At 33.5% G+C, this 15,887-nt stretch overlaps 1 protein-coding gene across 1 annotated transcript in view; it reads right to left on the bottom strand.

The window, feature by feature from the left end:
- LOC109537787 (zinc finger protein rotund) overlaps positions 1-15,887 on the bottom strand; it is a 145,578-nt gene that overhangs the window by 7,288 nt on the left and 122,403 nt on the right. Inside the window, exon 5 of the mRNA XM_048665729.1 lies at positions 1,941-2,176. Within this exon, the coding sequence (XP_048521686.1) occupies positions 1,941-2,176 (236 nt within the window). The remainder of the gene's footprint in view (positions 1-1,940; positions 2,177-15,887) is intronic.

The following is a 15,887-nucleotide window of genomic DNA, read 5'->3' as shown; positions in this document are numbered from 1 at the left end:
TATCTTTCTTCTGTTCTTGGTGAGTAAAGGTCTTGTTAGAACTTATCGGCTATTTCTTTAACTTTGTCGCTGTTTCTTGTTTCCACATTGTTATCGTCCTTTAGAGCTATTATTTGGTGTTTTCCTTGTTGTGTTTTCTTCAAACACCTTCTCTACCATTATTCTATAGTTCTCTTTCCTATCCTTTCTTATCATTCTCCTTGCCTCTCTTCTGATATTTCGGTATTGTTCCCTTGCGTATAAACCATTTTTATACAGAGCTCCTGCTTTCTCCTATCTTTAGTTTGGTTTCGCATAATATTTTGTTTGTTTTTCTTGGCTTTCTATCCGCTACTTCATTTGCTACTTTCCTCATTGCCTCTGTTATATCGGAGGCTACTTGGTTGATGTCGTCTGTTTTCATTATGTTGTTTATGTGGCTCTGTAGTTGTACTGATCCGGCTGGAAGGACCAAAATGTAATGATCCGGCTCGCAGGACCAAAATATAATGGTCCGGATCCAGGGACTAGAAAGGTATGGTCTCGCTTGGCCAAATGATTCGGCCTGCAAGACCAATGTAAAGGGGAGGGAATTTTCCGCGTTTCGAAGGACTAAAGTGTTTGTTGAGAGTCGAGTGTTGGTTGGGTACAGTTGGAAGCAGCTGCAGGAATAATAAAGATATGACGATACTGAACGTGCTTAACTGGCACTGGTAAAAACCTCTTTATTTTTTAACTATGAGGGATTGGGCTGGGCAGTATGGCTGTATACTAAGCGAGAATTTTGAGAGTGGTAGAGCTCGATTGTGACCTTAAGTAACTTCGGGTGTGGGTTAGGGTGCCGGCCCGAGGGAGAATAAACTTTAGATGTTCACGACTGTGTGCGTTGGCTGTGAGCTTACGAATTTGTCTTCACGACAGTGTTTAGGGAGACTTTTAGGTTCACGACTGGATTCACTACAGTGTTTAGAGAGACTGGTATCGATTGACCACGACAGTGAGTTTAGGAGACTATTTTCGACTACTCTGTACAAATGTTTAAATATTGTTTGAACAGAAGTTTTTCCTTGTGTGTTCCCCTGTTTTGATGGAGTATTTCCGTGTCTGCTATTTTTTGGTTGGTTCTTCCGTATTCCCTGCAGCTTATTTTTTTCAGGATCCTTTTGGCTCTGCCAATCTATGGTTACTCCCTGTATTGAACGAATTCAGAACTGTTACGTCTTGAATTATTGTTTTGGAAGAAGAAAGTATGTAGTCTATTTCGTTCTTTTTGGCGCTCCGTTTGTGCTTATCCAGGTCCATTTTCTTTGGAGTTTTTTGTTAAGGAAGGTGCTTGTGGCATACAATATTTGTTCTGTTATAAAGTTTGTCAGCAGATTATCCCTCTGATTTCTAGTGCCACATCCAACTTTTCCTACATATTCCTCCTTGGCCTCCCCATATTTTTCCAATATGGCGCAAAAGTCTCCCATACCTAAAACTATCTCATTTTTACATTTGTCCTGTTCTCTTGCCAATCTTAGATGTTCGTAGTAGCTCTGTGCCTTCGTCTGAATAGCTGGATGTGGATAGATGTACTTCTATTAGTTTTAACTTGTGTTTTTCATTTATTTTAAGGATAATATATGCTAGTCTTTCTGATATTCCCATTGTAGTCTCAACTTTTGGGGTTATTGATTATTTAATTAGAAAGCCTGCCCCTCTTTGACTGTCTGTGTCATTACCTTTATCGAATAAAGCAATTCCAGATTGCAACACAAGCAGGCCCTCCTCTTTTCTCCTGACTTTCTTAACACCAATTATGTCCCATTCAATATTCCGTTATGCGGTGTATAACTAAGTTAATACTGCTGCTGCGTGTCCGGTCTGATTACAAGATAATTAAATGTTAACAGTTGAATCAAACAAGGATAAATAAGCAGATAATAATACCAATTGGATCATAGCTAGATAGTACTTACTTGTATGGTTTATCTCCAGTGTGTGTTCGAATGTGCTGCTGTAAGTGGCTAAGTTGTGTAAATTTCCTTTGGCAAATCTCACACCTATAGGGTTTGATCCCCAGGTGAATCCTCGTATGCTGTGAGAGATAGGAACTATTGGCGAAGGCTTTGCAACACTGCGAACACTTGTAAGGTTTTGCTTCCCTCATATGTGCTTGAGTGTGCATTTGAAGCTCTGCTTTGGAACTGAACACCTGAAAAAAAATTAAAATATTAATGAATGAAAAAGTGGAAAATTAACTTGAATGGAATAAAAACCTGCACGGATCCTATGATGTGATATATATATATATATATATATATTTAAAATATACATTTTCATTAGACGATAGATCATTGTATTCGATCGCGGACTTTACGTTCGCCTTGTATAAGTTGTCACAGCAGAAAATATTGATGAAAATAAGGTAGTAATTCGGTTTTCATAGTTCGGCCAACAGTTAGCAATATTGTAATAAGTGCGCCTCTGGTTATGGTATTATGAAAGCAAAAGAACAATGAATCGAAGCAAGAGCGATTCAAGTCTTGAATATTATACCAGAAGGGAAACAGATAACCTTGACAATCAGACTAATAATAGCGATACAATAACCCATTTTTAAATTATGTACACATTGAAAAGAACTCAGATCGAATCGAGATTAACAACTGATTATGTAGTAAATTAATACGTATAGCTTTATTAAAATGTCGGATTAAGAGTCCTACTCCTATTTAAATACAGCTATTTTTAGCAAACATGACTTTTTAAAATTACAACAGTAAATCTCAATCAGATCAATTTAAAAACCTTTACATTGAAACTTTAATGTAGTAAATTCCAGATTATTTATTTGCAACTGTATTCTCTAGCTCAGTTTATTGGTGATATTTATGAATATGAAGATTTATATAAATCAGACATACTTTCCAGCGTTGGAACGATACTGCACCATATCTTTCCAAGTGCGATTTTAAAAACGAATTTTATAAGTAGTTTTATGCGATTTTACTTTTTGATCGAATATGATAATCTTTCACTACACATCAAATAATTGTGTCCAGTCAGTGGGGCAAATGAGTGAAATAAAAGGATAGAAACTTACTCGTAAAAGACATAAGCGTACATCCCCAAGAGTGCAGAACCAATGATGCGGCAGTCAAAGAATTAAAATTGCAACACAGAGAACAAACTAACATGAAAACGGACCAAAAATTAAAAATGAAAAACCATGTACTGGTCGAAATATGGGGACAGACGACCAGTCCAACACCGAGCGAGTTCTTGGCTCAATATTCAAGAAACAAACCAAACTATCTAAGATGGACGAAGAAGCTTACTGTAGATTTTTCCTTATACATGTGAATTGCTGACGGCATACTTGTAACTTAAAAACAAAAAATTGTGCAACCAAAAAACAAATTCTTCAAGACTGGCAAAACAATAATTAGTAATTAGCAGTCCCAGACCCAACACGACAAATATTGTGGGGACCATTCAACAAATTGATGAAAATTAAGTTGGTATTGAACGATTGAATGAATTGAAAATTAAATGAAATTACGTAATGGTTCAAGAGATAAGTACAGATTTGAAACCGTATAATCTCTTAAAAATGGGGAAAACTCACACATCACAAATCATCACTTAGAATCCACCCTAGCGGTCTCCTTAAGAATCCTCAGATCTTCCAGCAACTTCAACCTGAAGGAAAAACTATGGACGTTGTGAATATTTTTTGCATTAATCCCAGGAGTAAATGTCCGGAAAAGGACACATGATGTCCGAAATTGAACTTATCAGGGCACCTTAGATGCAGAACACTAAACTGTTAGTTTTAGTCTCATGAGATGCTGCTTAACTTGGGTCTCCAGCATGCTGATTGTCTTGCCAATATAGAACACCACAACGGACAATAGAGCCTGTACAGGGTGTCCCACCGAGAACCGGCGAGATCGAAATCTGGCAAACTATAATTAGCAGAAATTTGAAAATTCTACAGTGTGTCGAAGTCAGCGATCTAAAATATTTTCAAGATGACCACACTTTCGGTTATACCAGAAAATTGTGGCCATTATTGTTGATAAGGACTTACTTTAATGGAATTTCGACAATATTTTGAAATCTATTAATACCAAACGTACCAAGTGTGTTCATTAACTGTTGATATATTTGACGACGTTCTGGAAGGATTCCCGACTCTGCATTGTTTAAATGAATTGAATCGCAGAAATAACTCAGTTTTTTCGTGGATCATTTTAAGACAAGTTTGAAAGTAAACTATCCGCTCTGAGAGTTCATGAGAAGAAAATCGAAAGGCGTTTAAGGCAAACACAAATTTTTCTTTAAGCTAAATCTGAAAATAAGTAATTTTTAATAAAAAGTCTGAGCTGTTAGCAACAAAAGTTCTTTCAGCTGCCCTCTTTGTCATACAGATAATAATACAACATTGGCTTTAGCTTGCTGAAAGATACGAAACAACAATGTTCTTATTATTTTGGTTTTTTTGATGGGTCAATGCATAAACTATGAAAATTGGGCTAAAAGTGCGGCACATTTAAACGAGTTAGACGTCTTAAAAAACCGGGAAGTAAAGAGAAAAGACTCGAGATTAGAGAACAGCGAGACATTGAACATGACCATGGTATTGAATTTTTGAAGGCCGAGGAATGGTTCGTTCTTTGTGTTCAAAGCTGAAAGAATAACTTTATGATATATCGCGCCTAGTCACAGAAATGAGAATGTTAATTACGGCATTCGGTTCCCACCCAAATGCCAATTACGTACACCCGTTTTAATATCTCTCTGAAAATATGTAGTTCAATAGGTGTCCAGCATTTTTCTCTAAGATTAATAAGTTTCTGTTGGCACAGGAATTTAACTGTTTTGTTTTAATATTGTTGCATATTTGCATAACATCATGCTTTAAACTGTCTTAAACCTGCGAAAGCATAAAACGTAATTATTATTAATATTGCAGATAATAATTGTATGTTTAACGAATATTTTCTCATGCAATTTTGTTCACTTTCTATTCAATCAATATTTATAAGAAATTGAAAGCGAATTATTGCGCCTGAACAAGAATCTGCATAAACATAGAATTCCCAACAAACAACCTGTTACATTTATTGCCCAGTATTTTGACTGCACTTAGAGAAGTATTAAATTATTCAGCCATACCAATAATTGTCACAAAATGGAGAAATTTGAATACAAACAACCCTACATTTGGTGCAGTGTTGATATTTTCTGTAGATTGCGCCAGTGCACATGCACACACTTTTTCAGCTTCATTAAAATGTACATACGACCCTCTTACTGTCTCGCCATCGCACGAAATCGCCTAATATATTAATTAATATTAAAAAATTAATACAATTCAACAGTGGTGTAACGAAACAAAATTTGGCAAAAAAAATTGTTCTTGATTTTAATTGCGGTAATCTAACTTTGCTTGATGTTTCAAAGTTCCACTGATAATAATATCAACTTCAAAGCTAATGTACGTTTTTTACTAAAAGCCATATTAATTGCCCTATATGTTTTACTGTAGGTATTACAAAAATTGTCACATTTAAGTTGAGTGTTTTATTGAAAGTTACGGCACTGAAAAGCCTTTGTGCCACATTACCGGGTGATGATAGGAATTAATAAAATGAAAATATGATTGCATGCTATTGAGAGTCTAATAAATATACTCCACACGTAGCACCGTTTAATTAGTTATTTAATTAATGCTTGTTATTAAAACTTTTTGCAATTTCACGTTCGAGTTATTAGCCAAAAATTCTGCCATAAAAGAAACAAAATTTATGCTTAAAGAAAATGTACATCTTTGGGTTATGAGTTATGTTTCATTAATTAATCTAATGTACTAAATTACGACAACATTTGTATAAATTGTATGGCTTTGAAATTGAACTAATGAATGTGTTCAAAAAGCTACTATTATTTCAATGGCTAATCAAATTCAATGGATAGCATTTGTTACCTTTGAATATGATTAAACTTAACTGGTAATTGGTTACGGTGGAACGATAGCTTCTGACGTGTACCAGCTTATAATTAAGTGATCGAATAAAAAAATGAATTTTATTAAGTCTCATCAAATTTTAATTATGTATTTGAAACTATTCCAAAATATTTATTGGAGTATATTTGAAAATGTGTGCTGGGCAAAATTGACGCAGTCCCAAGGCTTCATATTCGTGTACAAATACGATCAATTATGGAACAAACCCAAAAATTAGTCAATATTTCTAAAATAAGCAAGGTGAAGGTAAAAAATGCAAGTAGTGAATTTAATTAGTGTGATATTAAGCACAAGCCAGTTTTTGATGGCACATACCATTCCGTACATATAAAATATAAAAAACCTTCATTTATACAAGAAACTATTAAATTAGAAGTAATTAATGACACATATATTAGTTAGGCATTAAACCAGTATAACCTCTACATTAATTGAAGCAATTTTAAATAATTAAACTGATTGGAAGAACAGAGAGAACCGAATGGAAATAAAGAAACATCTGTAATTTCATATCAGACAATATTATCATAGTTTCTATATCAGAAGAAACTTTTAAAAATAATGGTGATACACTGACTAATTCTGTAATTTTTTGATTGAAGATATGATAATTTTACCGACTTTTAGCGGCGGTGCGAGAGAATAGGAAAAATATTTACTTGAAATCTGGAAATTAACTTGGAACAAGTAAGTGCGTTAAAAAAACTCAATTTATCCGAGGATTTTAATTATTAAACTGATTAAAGTGCAGTAATTTGAAAACATTTTAATCAAATAAGATCGCTTGAGGCAATATAGACGTCAATATGTAAGAACATACACTTAATAACAGTATTTTGTACCCTGGTGAAAACTATAAACATTGCGTCCAAAGTAGACAATATTAATTTTCGATAGCATTGTCATTTGAAAGGTCAATAAACATGAATAATAAATTTGCAAATACTCGGTTTGGTCTGTCAACTACTTATATACCAATTCAAAAACTTCTTACATAATGTATTTTTTATGCTAATGCCTTAATTATTTAGGTAGATGATAGCAATTGTACGTTTTTTCACGAATGATTGGGTGTTAATACTTCGTATGGATCAGCTTGACACATGAAATCTCAATATATATATGTAGGAGAAAAAAAATGTGAGTCAATAACTTTTACACCTGCTGAACCAATAAGTGATTCTGCATGTTTTGGATCGTTAATTCCCGACAGATAAACGAAAATATTTAAAATAAAACTACTACGAGTTATAATAGTTTAAAGCCGATTACACAACAAACTGGGTCGGTTTTGTGGCTCCGTAATAAACAACCGAAATCTTGGACTTTTTGATGGACAGGCAGCTCGATTTTTTAATGTGTTGCCGCCCAAGGCTAGATTTATATAGGAAATGTATTAGTTTGATCTCAGATCTTGATAGAAATGACGATGGGAAGATATACAGGGATGGATATATATGAAGTTTCCGAAAAAGTATTATTCAAATTCTATACACTAGGGTTAAAGTAAGAAGGGACTTGCTTTGGCCAAGGCTGATAGCTGTCTAACTGTAAGGTTATTTAAGTTCCAGGTATATGTATTTGTAACGAGATAAATCTAACGGTGTAACGAAATGTGATCAAAAACGAAATTAAAAGCTTTCACACCGCTAATATAAGCGCGACAAGGTCATGATCAATAGACATATTTAACTGAGTGCGAGTGCGTTTATGTAACTGAACAAGCCTGAAATTAAAGCAATTACGACGAAGTCAAATCTGCGATGTCTTTCAAATGGTAATAGTGGGTAGCCTGTGTATAATTAAAAATGAGTAAACAAAACCACCAGCGTAAAAGGCAGTCAGTTATACAATCGAAATAGACAGTCAATTGCCAATTGGCGCGCTTAAAAAATGTAATTGTCTTATACCGAACATGAGTTTTTGTGTTGTAGTTTCTTTAAGGTACGGTGAAGGTTTTAGACATCCGGGAATCCTCCTGGAAGAAAGAGCAAATTACATCTGTTCGTCTCCTCCCAAGTATTTGAGCTAAGATAAAGAGCAGGATTCTATTATGGGTTGAAAATGAACATATCAATTACAGCAATGTAATCATGTAGTCTTAAAAGACAGCTTTCGTGCTATTTAAGTTTTCATGTTTTTAGCCCTTACTTTAAAAAATATTTGCGAGGATGTAGATGGGCATCATTAATTGTAATTATGCTGTGGAAAATGATTTTTTGCATTTCATATTGCAAGAGGACAACCTCATGTCGGAGTTAAAAAATAGCGGAGTCCTTGATCGAACGGAATCAATTGTTTCGAAATTCTTTATTTGATTTGGAATGACTCAGAAGTAGGAAATTATACATTATTAACCTGAAGCAACTAACGATTAAGTAGTAGAAGAGAAGTAAGTAGTATTACTTTTGCCAGCTGAAATAATTTGGAAATAACTAATTGCATTGTATTTTTACAGTGCAGATTTATCCCGAATCGCTACAGCAAAATGCACTGTTTGCCCTTTAGCACGCTTCGAATGAAAAGCAAAATTAAAATGAACTAAAATGAAAAAAAGTAAAACCAGACCAGGTACGCTTACATAAATAAGTACTTAGTTTGGCTGAATTCAAAGTGACGATAACCAAAATTCCCAATAGCCCAAACCCGCTTTAAAAAACTCGCCGCAGCTCTAGGAAAAATCCCGTTAGGTATAGACTGGGTCCGTCAGTCAAATTTAATTATTCCGGAGCGAAACTAGTTTTTCTCTTCATTTTTTTTTGTTTGTATTATGTTGGTTGCAGTGGACCTGCGATGGCCATTCAGTAGCATTCGGATGCTTTTCTGGCGGCTCATTTTGAACGTGCCCACAAAAAAAGTTGGCTCTCGAACTCATGTTTTGTGTGTGTAGCTGTTCGCTTAGATTAGCAAAGTTGGACTCGTTATTAAGTGTAATTGGGTTGGCCGGATATGATGCGCTACGGTCAACACTGTACCGAGATGGAATGATGATAGATGTTAGAATTTGGTCGTTGAAACAGCGAAAGAGTGTTGAATTATTTACAGTTACCAAAATAACTTCATAGTTCATATAGAAGCAGCACGAAATCCCATTATCATCAGTTATTTCCCCAAAACCCATTATGGCACATATCTAATAATGTCAATTCTTCATATTATTAAAACTGTACAGAATTACACATCAAAAAGATTTTACGTTTTAAAGCTGTGCTGAAACGCTCCTGCAGCATGCCTCAGCTCGGAACGTAAGAAAAAATTCTCAACCAAATAATTTTCATTATAACAGAAGCAAACTTATTACGTGCAAAGAGAAAAACAGTAAAATCCAATTTTTAAGTTACGAAATCGTATAGTTATTTTGCTACTTCAATATTTGTACATTGATATCCGGTTTCACACACAGGCGTTAAGTATGCAAACTATTTAGGTTCTTCATGCACAATTCAATTAAACTTGGGTGTTAACAGCAACTGGCACACAATCATCTGACAATGATCACCAAAAACTAGTAAATTTTTGGGCTTTTAGGCAATCGAGGAGTGTAAGCATAGCGTTTTGCAAGCACTAGCGTATTGCATCTTCAGAAGTTACCTGACCACATTTCAACAAGCAAGCTATTCGTGCTGCAAAGGAAACAAAGCCGAATCCTATTTTCATATCACCGTATAACATTTCCGAAAATATTAAGCATCAAATTAATATATCGAACCTCTTTCAAGGCTGTAGGGGGGTTCATGTGCACAAAGCAAACCTTTGCGTATTTTTTTTTCGTTTCGTCAAATCCAACAACAAAATGGTGTTTAGATAAGACGTTTTCGTATTCGACGCCACTGTGGAACCCAGCATCTAATCATTATAAACGATTCTTTATTTACCACGCTATTCCATCATCCATCCGATCGCCTTAGCCTTGACGTCTCGAGTTTGAAAAGCCGTCAGACAACTGACCTAGGAAGCAGAACCCATTGCCAAAATATCTCCGGGTTCCCCGTATAGATACAGACACTCAGACTCACATACAGTGTATCTCTAATTAAATACATATACATTGGGTTATTTGAGAGGTTTACATAATGTAATGGGTCTCGACTTATGAATATTCATGATGGATCATCCGGAGAACGGTTGATTTAATGGTTTAAATCCGAAAACAATGCTCAAGTAGTTGAAACATCCAGGATAAGACAGACACTCAAATCGTGAACATTTCAAGACAATTATTGAGCTAAAATAATCTCTCTGATATCGACTTCCATGGGGTTTTATCAAGGTGATTAATACTTTTTAAGAAAACGTGAATAAACAATCGAGTGATGCCTTAAATGTAAATGTGTTTAGAATTGCCCGATGAATCGACCAAAACCGGAAAAATGCTCTTACAAGATCTTCAAATCAAAAAAGCCGCGAGCACCATTTGAGGAAATATATATTGCCGTTCAACTGACTCTAATTGATTGACTCTTTGCGCTTTTGTGTTTGAATTTAAATGCCCTCCTCTAGCATGAGAAATAATAATCTTTACATCTTATTTCTGATATTCGCATGGTGATTTTCATATGACAAAACATATAAAATATATAAAAATATGATCAACTCTATGGGCCGGCAGATATCAATTAGACTATCAATTTAGATTATCCGCCTTTACAGCTAGTAGAATTTACTTTTGTGTACGTTTTCTCATTTCCAGATTAATTATTATCGACTTGTATGTTTTCTGCTCCATTGCCATCAAAAGTTAACATTTAAAAGTTGATAATCGAAAATCAGCAAATCATTCAAGAATTCGATTGTTTTATTGTATTTCTATTATTTGTATTCTCAGTATTTTCTACTAAATAACATTATAAAGTTCTGGGTCTTGTTTCTTTTTAAAATGAGCAGTTCTTGACGGAAATAATAAAATATTTTGACGCTCAGAACCGAATAAATTCAATAATATTCCGGGATCCTGTCTAGACTGTGTCCGTTTAAATTCAATCATAATTTAGAGCTTTTTCATTTTCAAAATTATGCATTTGCGATTGATAAAAAAGTTAAGGCAAAAATATTTGCGGACAAAAAAAATAAAATGTGGTCTTCACTTGAAGTTAGAAGACAATGATGTCTTCCTACATGAGTAATTTGATATTCAGAGTTTCATTGGAATTCTCCTTTTAATGAGAATATTGAAACGGAGCCCACAATTCGACCATTTGAATATGATATGAACAAGTGACTTCATTTTTTCCAAACTATCTAAAGTTTTTCTCCATCTATTAGAGAACACCCTATCTATGATACAGTATTCCACGAGGAGAAATTTCCATCCTCCAGTTCGATTTTGCGATTGTTATATACAGTATTTAATTAAACTACAGTAATAAAATAAAAGTAATATGGATAAATACTGAATATTATTGTTGTTCTATTAATATTAAAGTGTAAATAAATGATGTAATCAAATCTGTAGATATTCTAGTTGTAATTTTGATTTATGCATTGAGCGAATTAGCCTTTATATTTTAGATATGACAAATTACTAAAATAATTTAAAAGTGTACGTGAAATTTGGTTTACACTTCAATAAACAAGCCGCTTCTAAACTGATTTCTATTGCTATTCTAGAAAAAAAAATGAAGAATAAAAACTTTTCATTTTGTATTAACAACGATTATTTTTAGTTCGGACAACATTTTTGTTTTGATTTTAGATAATTTTTATCAGACCACCAATCAAAACGTAGAATGTGTTCTATTTTCGCCAAGCCCTACAGCTTCAAGCTGTTCATTTACGCTTGAATATCTGGTCCGAGTACACTTACTAATGTACATTTTACCAGCGGCAAGCAAATGTGCAATTTTATCAAAACCCCGAAAAAAAAGTATAATTGATAAACAAAAACCAGCAGCCTCAAAGGATATAATTCAATACGCTAAAAATGCCATAGAGGTTTGGAATATGAAAATATCAAATGATACTCTTTTGTATATAAACGTATCACGTCATGTTAAAATGAGGACAAACTATTTGAGCTTTGGCAGTTTTTCTCAGCAACTCATTAGTTCAAATTATTAGTTATTTGGAAATTTTAATGCAAACGTCGCTATCATCAACCTTAGTAGTTCCGGATATTAGTAGATAGTCAAAACACAGTACGAATTTTAGCGTGTTTCAAAAATTACAGGTTTAACTGTATTAAAAATTTGCCCTATATATTTTATTAACAAAAGGTCTTAAACATTTTTTTAAAGCGCAAAAAAACATTTTATTCTTCTATTCGATTTGTCTATTCTATAACGATTTGATCAAAGTAATTACAAGAAAACATCGCCTCTTGATATTGTTTAACAGTGTAACTCAATTAGTGATCATTTTATTGTGAACATTAAGGTAATGTAGACAATTCGAAGCTAAGGAGACAAACTGTTAATGGCAATGATTCATGAACTGCATTTAATGATTTAATTAAGAAAACTATGTTACAATTAAACTGCTACAGCGTTCATAAATTTTAGCAAAACTTGTTTTTTACAAACGAATTAGATTAACAGCAATTGTTTCTCCTAATACCGATTCCAATACAGTGAGACTCCCAGATGTGAATTAAAAAATTACACATCTACAATTTCTCCGATTACTGAATTTTGTACATCCCCTTTTCCAAATCAAAATAGCTGACTTGTATCAAGACATATAAAGACTTGTTTAAGAGAAGTGTTCTCAGCAGCTTCAGACTTAAATATACTTCGTTTATCAAGACATTTTTTGTAAGTGACTTCATCATTTATTGGGACACCCAGTCTAGTGAGAGTGGACAAACCGAATTTTATAAGTAATATGTTGAATGTTGAATAAGTTTTATAAATTATTATAAAAGTACTTTTTCAGAGCAGAGATTAAATAGCAATAAACATGATCACTGTTATGTCGCAATACATTTTTATCCCCTCATTGATTTACATCAGTAGATTAGTTGCGCCGTTTTTCATAATATTCATTTTCAATTTATCGATAGTAATAGCGCAACACAAATATTAACGTGAAGTCAACTGTAAAATCACCTGTGAAATGACTTCATCTAGTATTATAATTGAGAATGATTTTACTATGACTAAACTGTTGGTACAATGTTAGAGAAATCTGTTTACAAGTTTTTTGCGTAACGTTCCATATTCTAAATGAGAAAAGGTCAACTCCAAACAATGGTATGAATTTTGATAATAGAGCGTTTTTATTAATTTATTTATATTTATTAGCATAATAAATATTTATTTCATGTGTATTGGTTTCTAATTATTGGTTTTGCTGAAATTAATGGGGTTTGGTGGTCAGCAAATCAGCGTGAATTGCTTTAAGTTACAATTTACAACAAAGACAACATTAAATTAATTAAACCAGGTAAATATATCCTCAATTAAATTGTGGTACGCTCACGCAAATAAATATTCAGTAAGAGGCACACTAGTAGTGAAGAACTTATTTAACAGAAAATTGAAATGGAGTTATACCGACAAAACATATTCTAATTAAGGCAACAATAGTACATAAATCCAATTTAAATTGATGTTGATGCTAATCTTTTAATATAGATTTTTACGGCTTTTTGCATACAGTGACTGACTTTTCACGAATCTTGTGAACATTTATTGATGGTACTTAGCTAAAAGTGCTTCCTCCATTAACTTGCTAATAAATGTCACATTTTAATTAATGAATACATCGAATACATAACTAATTAATTTTAATGCAAAAAATCAACTATGTTATGGAGAAATAGTTAGAAACGTATATAAAATGGACTATGCCATTAGAAGTTTTGTTGGCGCCGTTGAGTTTGATAATTTTTAAATTACGAATTCGTGCTGCTTAAAAATGCACATATTAAATACCGGTATTCAATGCCTTGACCCTCTCATTCCCAAAACTATTGAATTGTAATATTCCGGTATACTAGATACATAAATAAATTCAAAATACGTTTACATTACAACGAAAGTGCAGACGCTTTGAGACAACTGGACATGAACTGCAAAATTTTGCGTCATTACCCCAAAACTTCCACAACCAAACTCGACTGAATTCCCGTTTTCTTGAGTCCAGCTACTTCTGAGAAAATAAAACAAAAGTATCTCGAACGAAAAAAGATGACCACCAATATTTTTCAATTACGCCTAAAGTATATCATTCATTGTTTTCGCCTAGCCTTCTTTATTTTAGATTTTTATTTTGTGGTCGCGTTACCAAAGTGTGTCAAAATCATACGTGCGCAACGGATATTGTGCAAGAAAAATAAGAAATAATCTACCAAACAACAACAAAAAAAAACACGCTGCTTAAATGGATCGAAATTAGATTTTAATTTCCTTGAAACCAAATAAAACATGCCGCTTTTTAATGGCATGGCTATTTGTACATTGGAGTTTGGGTATTTTCTTGTACATTACGTAAGTTTAAGTGGGACATATAGTGGCATATGCCTAGAGCCAGATTGGATTTTTTTATTTTGTTACAATGCTAAATATTTCTATCAAACACAATGAAACATCGTCTTTGTATCCCCGTATCGGCCAAATGTATCGTATAAAAAAGGGACAGACACCAAGTCTGAAACTTCTGTGTGAGCCGAAAAAGCTTCAAAACAAGATAATATTTTCCTCACTGTTAAGGGGTGCCCATGCATTCAAGTAGCAAAAGCTTTTGGTAGGTCAAGAACCCGATAACAACTTCCACACACTTCGCAGGCTTTTGAACGGGATTTACGGCATAGCAAGTTTTTTTAAGAGTTAATCATGTTAGTTAAGATTCATACTTTAGTACAGACACAGTTTTTTTTTATTAGTAGACTGGAGTTAAAAATAAAGTTCAATTGGGTTTTAATTAGGTAAAATCCAGATTTTTCTTGCGTATGGTTTAGAAGAAAATTCTTGAAAACCTGCATCAAACGGAAGAATAAATTGGACTAACAAAAGCAGAAACGAAAAAGGATTTGCTATTTAAAATGGATTTTTCAAGTAAAATTAATAAAATATGTTAGTGGCACGTCGCATAACGTTGTACGTCTTTCATAAACGTCCCTGTCTGTAAGCTTCTGTATCTTATATGTATTCTGAATCATTTTGCCTAATTCATTATGTTTGTGTACTGAAATATGCTTATACCGTTGTATTTTATTGTTACTTTGACTTCTGTCTTTAATGCCTTTTTGTGCTTATTTCAACTGTGCATAGCTTGCAATTACGCCAACTATACAACAAATAATAGTAGCTTTTCCTGACTGTGTATCGTCTGTAACCATGTATTCTTGTTAATCAAATATTTTAATTTTTATACGGTTTTTTAAATCCATAGAATAAAATCGTATTTCCCAGCCCTCATTTTAGGGTGCTGTTAACACTAGAATCTTCTTAAATTCTTGTAATTCAGTTGCGGGATTTTGCTAGGCTTTCTGCCTTTTTCCTATATTTCGATTTTTTGCTTCCGCTTCAATTTATTTTCCTTTCATACCTCGTTTCAATAGTTTTATTGTCTGTGTTTTGTATTCTTAATGCACCATAACTATACATTTAAATTTTGGAAATATTATTCCATTCCCCGAAACTTATTGTAATGGTCGTATTTGAAAGTTGCCTGTTGCAATTTGTTTCAGTTGTACCCTTCCACAACACGACATCGAAACATTAATATTCAGAATACCATAACAAATATTTTAATCACACCTTTAACAACAATGATTTATAAACAACTTAAATTGCCCACATAATTCTTCCGCCAAATCTAAGAACGAGTTTTCGACCAGCCGCCAAGGTGAAGGCTGATGTGTATTGTTAATTACATTCTTAGAAAAGGCTTCGTGCCCATGACGCTTTGAGAATTATGGTACCAGAAATACGTCTAACAGTAGCCCAAA

This window comes from Dendroctonus ponderosae, unplaced genomic scaffold (genome assembly GCF_020466585.1).
Source record: "Dendroctonus ponderosae isolate FM_Combo_2020 unplaced genomic scaffold, Dpon_F_20191213v2 Dpon_F_20191213_4, whole genome shotgun sequence".
Lineage (NCBI taxonomy): Eukaryota > Metazoa > Arthropoda > Insecta > Coleoptera > Curculionidae > Dendroctonus > Dendroctonus ponderosae.
Note: the sequence above shows the minus strand (reverse complement) of the source record. Positions and strands in the feature narration are given on the sequence as shown.